The sequence below is a fragment of the Xyrauchen texanus genome, chromosome 9 (assembly GCF_025860055.1).
Source record: "Xyrauchen texanus isolate HMW12.3.18 chromosome 9, RBS_HiC_50CHRs, whole genome shotgun sequence".
In the NCBI taxonomy this organism is placed as follows: domain Eukaryota; kingdom Metazoa; phylum Chordata; class Actinopteri; order Cypriniformes; family Catostomidae; genus Xyrauchen; species Xyrauchen texanus.
In genome coordinates this window covers 40,298,662-40,309,033 of record NC_068284.1, presented here as the reverse complement: position 1 = coordinate 40,309,033, position 10,372 = coordinate 40,298,662, and the positions used below count along the sequence as shown (strand labels likewise).

General features: G+C 34.5%; 2 protein-coding genes across 2 annotated transcripts; one reads left to right on the top strand and one right to left on the bottom strand.

Annotated features, from left to right (window-relative positions):
* Positions 1 to 1,265: 1,265 nt before the first annotated feature.
* LOC127649545 (C-C motif chemokine 20-like) lies at positions 1,266 to 2,809 on the bottom strand. The gene is made up of 4 exons (XM_052134702.1): positions 2,675 to 2,809; positions 1,851 to 1,950; positions 1,655 to 1,732; positions 1,266 to 1,486 (listed from the first exon to the last, which is right to left on the bottom strand). Exons 1-4 carry the CDS (start codon positions 2,751 to 2,753, stop codon positions 1,444 to 1,446), a joined length of 300 nt encoding a protein of 99 aa, XP_051990662.1. The 5' UTR covers positions 2,754 to 2,809; the 3' UTR covers positions 1,266 to 1,443.
* Positions 2,810 to 5,865: 3,056 nt separating this feature from the next.
* LOC127648597 (C-C motif chemokine 12-like) lies at positions 5,866 to 7,668 on the top strand. Its single transcript, XM_052133263.1, has 4 exons — positions 5,866 to 6,051; positions 6,838 to 6,946; positions 7,262 to 7,339; positions 7,522 to 7,668. The coding sequence occupies exons 1-4, from the start codon at positions 5,976 to 5,978 to the stop codon at positions 7,541 to 7,543; spliced, it is 285 nt and encodes a 94-aa protein (XP_051989223.1). The 5' UTR covers positions 5,866 to 5,975; the 3' UTR covers positions 7,544 to 7,668.
* Positions 7,669 to 10,372: the final 2,704 nt, after the last annotated feature.

Here is a 10,372-nt window from a genome sequence, read left to right as displayed (position 1 = left end):
TAAAATGAAGACTCCAGTCATATCAGTAATCTTATAAATGCTGATTTATTCTAAATGGAGAGGGTCCGCACATGGGGGCTGCCAAGTTACAATCACATGACCAGCCGAATATTGCTGGCTTAATTTCAGTAACTGTCCTGTTATTTGACACTTCCACTCAATGATTAAAGTGATCATGGTTGATTGTGAATATTACATTTCTACAATGACATCTGAAAATGAAAACTATTGATTTTAAATGACGCTGCATCCAAGCCGCTAGGTGTCAGTGTACATCCAAGATGACACAAAGACAAAAGTTACTGACTGCACCTTTAAGAATACTTGGCATAGACTATCCAATCGTTTTGGAGCTTTGATTGTTATTTTGGAGCTTGACAGTCCCATTTATTCACTTTCTGTAAGAATCACTCAACTGCCATTGGATAATGAATGACATGCTTTACTTGAACTATTTCAGCATCAAGCATGATTTAACTCCACTGGAACTGACACTGCCTCTGGAACGTGCAACAAATTATTATATGCATAGTGACACCTACTGGTGACTCCAAGAAGTATTTTCTTTATACAAATTATTATTATTATTATTTTATCACAATATACCACACTTTTGTTAAATGGAAAAGAGTGGCACTCAAGCGTCTACGGAAGAAACAAAGTTCTACGTGTTTGGAACTGGATCATCATGAGGGTAATTATTTGTATGTCTTTGTTGGGTGAACTAACCCTTTAACTGTTTCATGTGTTTTATAGGGGGGTGCGACACCTGGTGGTCTTTTTTTTTGTACTTTTTGCTTTTTGCGTGTGTACCATCGTCTCTATCCAGACAGACTGACAGATTATCTCTCAAGGTTTGTTTATTTTAATCCACACAAAAGTTGTTCCGCATTCCATTGCTTCCTAGATTACATCAACAAAGTTATTTCCAAGCCATTATGTATGGGGAATTTTTAAACTTGAATGTCTAGCATTCCATTAACCCTGTCTCTGTGCCTGACCAAACACAAAACAGCATTCAAATTGCGTCATGTTTTTTTTTAACCAATCACGGCACAAATGCAAATGACTCCATGTGCCTTTTCCTTTGCACGTGCACTGTAGTGCTACAGTAATGTTATGGTATGTTACTTCATGTGCAGTTTGCAACTCATGTGCAGTTGTATTTGACTGTTATTTTGAAACTCTTACTGTATATGAATCTAATTAGAATTTATTAAAGCTGAAAAGACATTTAAAAATAAACACATAAGGCAAGTTCACTGTTTACTTAGAAAATTATTTATTATTTTAATGCCTTGAATTAATTAAAGCAAATACAAGAAATATGAAGTAATATGCATACACACATATGCAGAGTAACTATGCAAAGTGCATAAAAATGTAGGTTCTTTGTGATAAAATCTTCTTAAGAACATCTGTTTGGCCCCAGAAGGTTTGGAATTATGATATTGAATGCTTTCCTTTGATTGCTTGCACTTGTTTCCTGAAGAACAAAAAACAGAATCATTAGCTTTCATTTCAAAGCATTAATTGCAATGTTGTTAAGGACAAGAAATGGCCTGTAGCCTGTATGTGTCTATATTTACATATGTGTGCAATGTAAGTTTTGTTTATTTATTTATCCGCAGCATACCCTTATCTCTAAACGTACCTTAGTTTACTGATGTTGTCCGTCACCCAGGATTTAGAGGGGTCAGTGCAAATATTCTTGCCTCTGTTTGTATGGAATCTGTTGGGGAAAGAAGCATCTCTTTGTTAGTGTCTTAAATAATGAATCCAATACATGGCGCATTTGTGTGTGTTTGTGTGTGTCGTTACAGTGTATGTTGGACGCTTCTTTTACTTACATTACAGCGTTAATGTTGCATCTTCCTTTTATGGTCTGGATGGAAAACCCTTTGATGATTGCTATAGGTATTTCTACTTTGGTGTACTTTCTGCAACATGCTGTAAACACAACAATATGAGCATGTTAACACCTGTTGCAAGTTTGTAAACCTAAAGTTTGTGTACATTCATTACACCATTAACATGACAAATGGCAGGCTTATTCAGATTGAATATAGATAGATAGATAGATAGATAGATAGATAGATAGATAGATAGATAGATAGATAGATAGATAGATAGATAGATAGATAGATAGATAGATAGATAGATAGATAGATAGATAGATAGAAAGAAAGAAAGAAAGAAAAGGGGTTCCCACACTTTTGACAAATGAATCTGACTTTTCCCTGATCTTTCCAGTTGTTTGTGAGGATGCAAATTTTAAAATATGATTTATATTTAGACCAATTTGCTAATAAATCCTCAAGACTGATTTGTGAACATTTTAACCAACTTGAAAAACTTTAAAAAGGACAAACTTAAAACCAACGATTTGTTCCAAATCAGACATCATTATGGCTTACAAGCGAGTTTTGTTATTTACAAGAGCAATCTAGCCAATTCAAAATTTGATAACTAAAAATAACTACAAAATACATAATATAAATTTTCATATATTTTAAGATTTGTATTAAGTTCACAATTTTAAAACGGCGGAAACACTGAAGAAAGAAAGAAGAAAGAAAGAAAGAAAGAAAAAATAAATAAATTATTTTAAAGTTACTTGTTAAACTGGTTAAACTGGTACTGCAGGTACAGACAATAAGTAAGATTTACTTACACATAGCTGATGTCTCTGTACAGAGTACACTGAGAGCCGCAATAATCAGCATGATCGTGGTAGCTGAGATCCGAGCCATTGTCTCTTTCTGTTTGGGTGTGAGTGAGAGTGAGTGTGAGATCTTCAGAGCAAGAGTCTGATGAGAAATGGGCAGGTGTGTAAGCCTTATATCAGTGCCTGACACTGGAAATAACCCATGACATGGCATTTGGGCTTTCCATGTTCAAATATGTCATTTGGAAAACTTAATCCACAATGTGATCTGCCCTGACTGTGAAAATATGCAATGAGGAAGGAGATGAATGGAATAATGGCCTGTGGAAAATCAGAGAAAAATGTCTAACTCTCTGTTAGATTTTACTTCCTCGAAAGAAAGTTTAACCACAGGCATATTTAAATTGTTTCCTACAGTCAGATGAATAGCAACAATGTTGGAAACTCCAGGAACGCTGACATTAATGTAAAATATATGTCACTGGAATAAAAGAAAAAGAAATAGGACCATTCTGAAATTTGCAATACATAAATACAAATAAAAACATAAACCATAATCAAACAATAAAAACTAATTATATTTATGATTTTTATGTGATATAATATTAAAATAGATTAATAAAGCAGACTGTTTTATTAGACCTAAAATGTGTCACATTAAACAATAGTTTAATAATTCTATAAGCAGCCTTATAAGTCTCTGGTTTACTGTATATTCTCGTTTAGATTTCACGTTTTTGTAAATAAACTGCACTTGGGTTCTCACTTCATCATCGTCCTCGTCCATTCTTGTGTTCAGCCTGTCCTGCCTGCTCATTATCATTATATATACAGTATATAGTCTCCTTTACTATAATAAAATAAATATCATATAATGTCAAAATGTAAAGAAAGTTTATTTTGATTAAATTTTTTTTATAAAAGTCTCCGTATGAGATGTGATTGCAAAGAGAACAGTTTTATCTGTTTGCATATATTCAACAGAAAAGCATTCATTGGCCATCCTCTGATTTAGTTCTCAAGGGATTTCATTCACATTTAGGAAAATTCCATTTATTGTCAGATATGATATAATTGCCAATTCAGACATAAATGTATAGCTGGCGTGGTCATGGTTTAAATACTTTTTCAAGGGTGTGACAATGCCTCTGAACAGGGAATTTTTGAAACAAGGAACCTTCTTGCAGTTGGTACTTTTACACACAGCAACCTTTTGTTTGTAGTGTGTATTGTCATATTATGAATATATTGTGTCATAATAGCTTTTAGATGATAAAACCACATGCACATGCACATGCACATAATTACCTAGCGTCCTCATTTTGACACGTTAGAGTGTGGGTGTTACTAAATTTGGTTTGTATATATATTCTAGGTCATAAAGTTTTATGAAACTCGTGTCCTAAAATCAAAAAGTTAAATAGGTCATAAGAGGGAGATCAAAACCTTAAAGTGCCCACAAACTTACTGCATGATACTGCATGACACCAATTCTAATACCACTTAAAAGCATTGCTCACAGCGGTGCTTTTACTTAAACATTCTGTGGATGAATTCATTTACACCTCCAGTCTTCAAAGAGGCATTAACCTACTTGACATTTTGATATATTTTAAGTTTAATTTCTATAAAGGAGGCTTGCGATGATAAAACAGTGGAGTCTTACTGTAATATTATTTTCTCTCATCAGTTGTTGTGATCTGATTTAGGCTGTGATAAGATGATGCGATGAGTGATAAGCGCAAAATTGATTTCCAGGAAAGGCAGATGTCTTGGAACATGAACTGTTTTCCAGATTTTTCTTATTACTGTAATATATATATATATATATATATATATATATATATATATATATATATATATATATATATATATATATATATTATTTATATTATTCTGTCTTTATAGTGGATGTATAAAAATACCCTCTCATAAGAAATGGTAGTGTTTAAGGTACAATGGCCTTCACTGGGGTGGTACCTTTATTTACCTTTATGCATTTGGCAGACACTTTTATCCAAAGCGACTTACAGTGCACTTATTACAGGGACAATCCCCAGAGTTAAGTGCCTTGCTCAAGGACACAATGGTGGTGGCTGTGGATATCGAACCAGCAACCTTCTGCTTAATAGTTTAGTGCTTTAGCCCACTACCACTCCACCTTTAAACGTACATAATAGGAACTTAGGGCGTATTCAAACTTTCAATGCCAAAGACCCCCAAAAATGATGACCCCCTTGCGATGGACCACCAGTGTGAAAAAAATAGTAAACATGATATTATAAAGACATGTTGTTAGCATAAATAAAATATCTGGCTTTTATAGTGTCATTGTACTAAAGTTAAATTAATTATTCAAATGCTATATGGAAAATATATTATTTTTATTAAGTTGAAAGCGTATCTTGGAAATGTAAGATATTTAAACCGAAGAGTACATTTTCAATTTAATTAAAATGTATTTGTATAGCAATAAATATTGTTTTAATAGCAGTTTTAAAGAGAATATTGAAGTACAACCTTAATTTTATACAAATAAGAAATGTTTTTTACATAATGTATGAAATTATATGCAGATTTGTTTTGATTTATTATGGTTTAATCTATGGCTGTCAATAGAATAAAATTATCATGAATAATCTCTATGGAATAAAATAATCTCATTCTAAATAAAACAATAATAATTATAAGTAATGTTGACATTATTATTTTTTTTGTTCCTTTTTTTCTCTCATTGTTTTTCATGGATCCCCTAGCATCACCTGGTGGTCCCTGGACCCCAGTTTGTAAACCCCTGCCTTAGGGTCCAATTATGTACCCAAAATTAATTAAACATTATAGCTAGAGGTACAGAAGCAGTTCCCTTAATGTTATAGTTGTGACATATATTTGCTATGTATGCAAATTAAGTTACAGATTGAGAACTTTATAAGTACTATAGTTGTTGTAATTGTCAAATCACATTGTTGGTCATAGATGTTAAAAATGCCATTCATATTTTATTTCCAGGGATGGAATATCCCCCTTTATAGCACACATGACCTATAAACATTTACACCATTACACCCTGATTTTCCCCCTGCCTTCCACCTACAATGACATTTGATGTGCCGCTCCCAAAATCCCCACATGCATGTGTATATAATGTAGCTTTTGTGGATGCAAAATAATGTGGACATAGAGCTCTCCGTCTCTATAATCATTATTCTCATCAGCCCTGCTGTTGCTATCTGCACGACTGTGATCATTTTAGTTGTCGTAAATATTATCGGTCTCATTTTTCATTTTGACCCGTGATTTCCCTCCCATGATGAGCAGACTCGTCCTGACATCATCCACGCTGCTGTTGTTGCTGTGCGTCTGGGTCACCGTAAGTCAAAGCAGTAAGTAAATCTTTTCGTATGATTTTTATCAGAATATCTGTTCAGTTTCAGGTCTTATCTCAATGCTGAGTTCTCAAGACTGTTCTGAAATGTAACCACATCTGATAGCGTAATTTCATACCTTTAGAATTGGGAGAGATTGAAACACATTTACGATATAAGTAGAGAGACATCTGTCACTCCTTGTATTCAGTGCTTTCTCTATGGCATGTTTGATGATTTAACTTAATTTAATTTATCTCAAACCTATCTGATTTAACAAACTTATCTGAGCATCACTGACATCATGCATATGGTTCATGATTTGCAAAAGGGGGTGGTCAAATTTAAAAAAAATTATTATTTACAACCTCATGTTGATCCAAACCCATTTGCAGGTTTTTTTCCATGGAACACAAAAATAGAAAGAAAAAACAGCATCATAAATGTAGTCCATGCGACTTGTGTACCATTAACAGGTCTTCTGAAACATACAGTTGCTATGTGTAAGGAATAGACTGAAATTTAAATTATTCACTGATAATCTTCTCCTCCATCCAAAGCTTTGAAGTCTCATTGCGTGTTCAGATTAAACATTTTTGCATTGACGTGTTGCCTCAGGTTTGACAAATGGATGCCAAAACGACATTGGTTCTCATGTTGTTGAATGGGTTTCACATGTAAATTACAGATAGAGATTAAAAGTCATAAAGCAATAATTGCACAGAGCAGACATGTGCAAGACTGTTTATTTGGTTAAGTGTCATGGAGCCAAATTAAATTATAGTCTGTCCGTCATGTGTCAAGGTCCGGTGAGGTGCTGTACCAAATATTCATCACATCAGCTTCCTTTTCTCCGACTGAAAGACTTTACTCTGCAGGATGCCACCATGTTATGCAACATAGACGCAGTCATGTAAGTATATCATTTATGTCTTAAACTAAATTAAAATCATCTGAAAATACATAAGCATATTGCTTACAAACACGCAGACACACACACACTACTATATATGCAGTATATATATATATATATATATATATATATATATATATATATATATATATATATATATATATAGGTCACACTTTATAATAAGGTTCCTTTTGACATAGATGAATAAATGCAGTAAAAATATCTTGTTAACTGTTTGTTCAAAATACCTAATGCAAAAACAGTAGTAAAGTGATTATATATATATATATATAGAATATTCTTTCTCTCTTGCAGTTTTACTACAGTGAAGAACAGACAGATCTGTGCTAACCCTGATGACTCATGGGTTAAGAAAGCTATTTCACATATCCAGTAAGTTAAGAATCACACATGCTTTAGAAACAGGGTATATGTTAAATTATAATTGCATTTAGATAAAAGTACCAAGACAAAATGTTTTCCCCATACACTAAATATACAGGGAAGAAAATATGAATACGTTGTGAAGTTAAAATTTGAGATGGCTCACGTAAGTTCTCTTTTGTCTTTTGCAGGAACACAAGAAATTCAGTATAATGTGGACAGCGATTAATCTGTCTGTAACTTTGAGCTGAACAAACTGGGGGGGAAATAGTAACTCAAACACCTTAATAAAACAGATTGATTAGAATTTATTTTTGTAATTAATAAATGATTTTGACAGCAATTGGCTTTTCATTTATTCTTGCTATTTTCTTTTAAATTTGACTGAATGTTTCTTAGTTTGAAAAATGTTCACAATACTAACTGATCACAGCGCTGCTCTAGCATTACAACACAACAAAACCAAGCTTTAAAGCAGTTCACCTGAGAAAGACTGAACATGTTTAACTCTTTAGATAGAAGTGACAAAAATGTATTTAATTTAAATTGAGTTCTAAACAAAACTTTTAGAGAATACGCATGATAATGTAATCTCACCATTTACAAAAAACAGTACTTACAGTACCTCTGTCCTGCAATATTTCTTCTAGCATCCATTTATATTCCCCAAAATGTCATATTATCTGGTTGAAATATTAAAAGTTATTAAAAATGCCATATCATTAGAAATCAAATTGTCCCAGAGTTTGAGGAAAAAAAGGGGTCATTGTACTATGAAAACATATTATAATACGAGGAGAGTGCTACAGTATGCTTGTATATCCATTAATGTTATGTTATGTTATGATAGGTTAACAGAGCAATGTTTTGATAGCGCTACATTGAACATACACCCGGTGTTGGGCTGTAACAGAATACATGTAATGGCGTTACGTATTTAGAATACAACAATTAAGTAACTGTATTCAGTCCACATTACATTTTCAAGTACCTGTATTCAGAATACAATTATTTTATACAATTTTGTTAGAATACTTCTCTCATAATCATTACAAAATAAGACAGTAAGAAAAAAAATCTTGTCAATCAAGTGAGACATTTTTAAAGTAGAGAATTTTTTTTCTAAACAGTGCAGATGTGTCCTCTCGCACTCTCTTGCTCAGATCAGCTGCAGCATGTTTACAGTCTTGCCAGGGATTCATAACAAATTGGGCTAATTTGAAAAAAAAAAAAACAATAGTGGGTTAAAATCAAAGAATACATTTTAGAAAGAGTATTTAGTATTCATCCCAGAATACTTTCTTAAAGTTTTCTGCCCACTTGCATACAGTACACCTGATTTTCTGACAGCTTGGTTAGAGTAGATCACGCATGTTGTGTGCACAGTATACAGCAGGTGGCAGTATGTCTCTTACCCTGAACTTCTGGATGTGCCGCTGCGTGCTTGCCTGCATGAAGCATGGTGCTGGAATAACTAGATTTGCACTTAGCTTTTATGAGTCCCGCCTTATTTGATTTGGTCTCTAAGAACATTGACGAGTGGTGTGACCACTGAGCATGCAAAAAATTTTACTTTTTTAATGTGATAATATGAACAAACAGATAGTGAAGGTGTAAAAAGTGCATCAAGATTTTATTTCATATATCCACTCCAAGCTGATACGCCGTCAGTCCGTTTTGCTGTCATGACACCCTTTCTTTGCTAGCATGTTGTTTTTGCGCGATGTTTAGGCTACTTCTATCGATGCTTTTCCTACTGTCTATCTGCCATATAGGACTGCTAAGTTCTCAGTGGCTGGAGTAGTAAAGATGCTAGCACAGAAGAAATTGACAAACAAGGTTGTTTTTTTTCTTTCTTCGGTTAAGTGCAGTAGTAAGTGCAATTAGTGTGGGTTAGTTAAGTGCTTGCAGAACAGATGTGTTTTCAGCTTTGAATTAAGAGGGTGCAGTTCCATTGGCTGTCCTGAAAGCAAGGGTCAAAGCCTTGAATTTGATGCAGGCAGCTACATGTAGCCAGTGGAGTGAAATTAAGAGTGGGGTGACATGAGCCCTTTTTGGCTGATTAAAGACCAGACACACTGCTTAATTCTGGACCATCTGCAGTAGCATAATTGTGTTAGCTGGAAGGCCAGCCAACAGAGCATTGCAGTAGTCAAGTCTTGAAATGATCAGAGCTTGGACCAGGAGCTGTTTAGCATATTCAGACAGGAAAGGTCTGATTTTCCTGATGGTGTAAAGCACAAATCTGCAAGATTTACATTTACATTTATGCATTTGGCAGACGCTTTTATCCAAAGCAACTTACAGAGTCCTTATTACAGGGACAATCCCCCTGGAGCAACCTGGAGTTAAGTGCCTTGCTCAAGGACACAATGGTGGTGGCTGTGGGGCTCGAACCAGCATCCTTCTGATTACCAGATTACCAGTTATGTGCTTTAGACCACTACACCACCATGCCGTTCTGGTTGGTGTTCGTGTAGGTGAACCAAGATTAATAGTGAGGTTGTTGTCAACATTTGGGATGACTGGGATCACGAGGAGTTCTGTCTTAGCAAGTTTGAGCTGAAGGTGTCGTTCCTTCATCCAGGCCAAAATGTCAGAGAGGCAGCCAGAGACACGGGCTGAGACAGTAGGGTCTTATGGCTGGAACGACAGGTAGAGCTGCGTATCATCTGCTTAGCAGTGGTAGGAAAATGAATGTGCCTCATTGACTGGTCCGAGTTATTTGCTGTCAAAAACGGCCGGAAAAACCTGTCAGCCGATTAGCCTACAATTTCTGCTGTGTGTAAAAGAAAAGGTCTCTTGTGTGGAATCAATTTGAATTGGGTAGAATATCACAAGGTGGAACTACTATTCAAATCTAACTGTTTTCACAACTTATTGGTTTTCAAGTTACAACCTTAAAGGGATAATTCACCCCAAAAATGTAACATTCACTCATCATTTACTCACCCTTTACTCACCCTTATGCCATGCCTGATGTGTATGTCTTTCTTTCTTTTGTTGAATACAAATATTTGTAGAAAAATACATCAGCTCTGT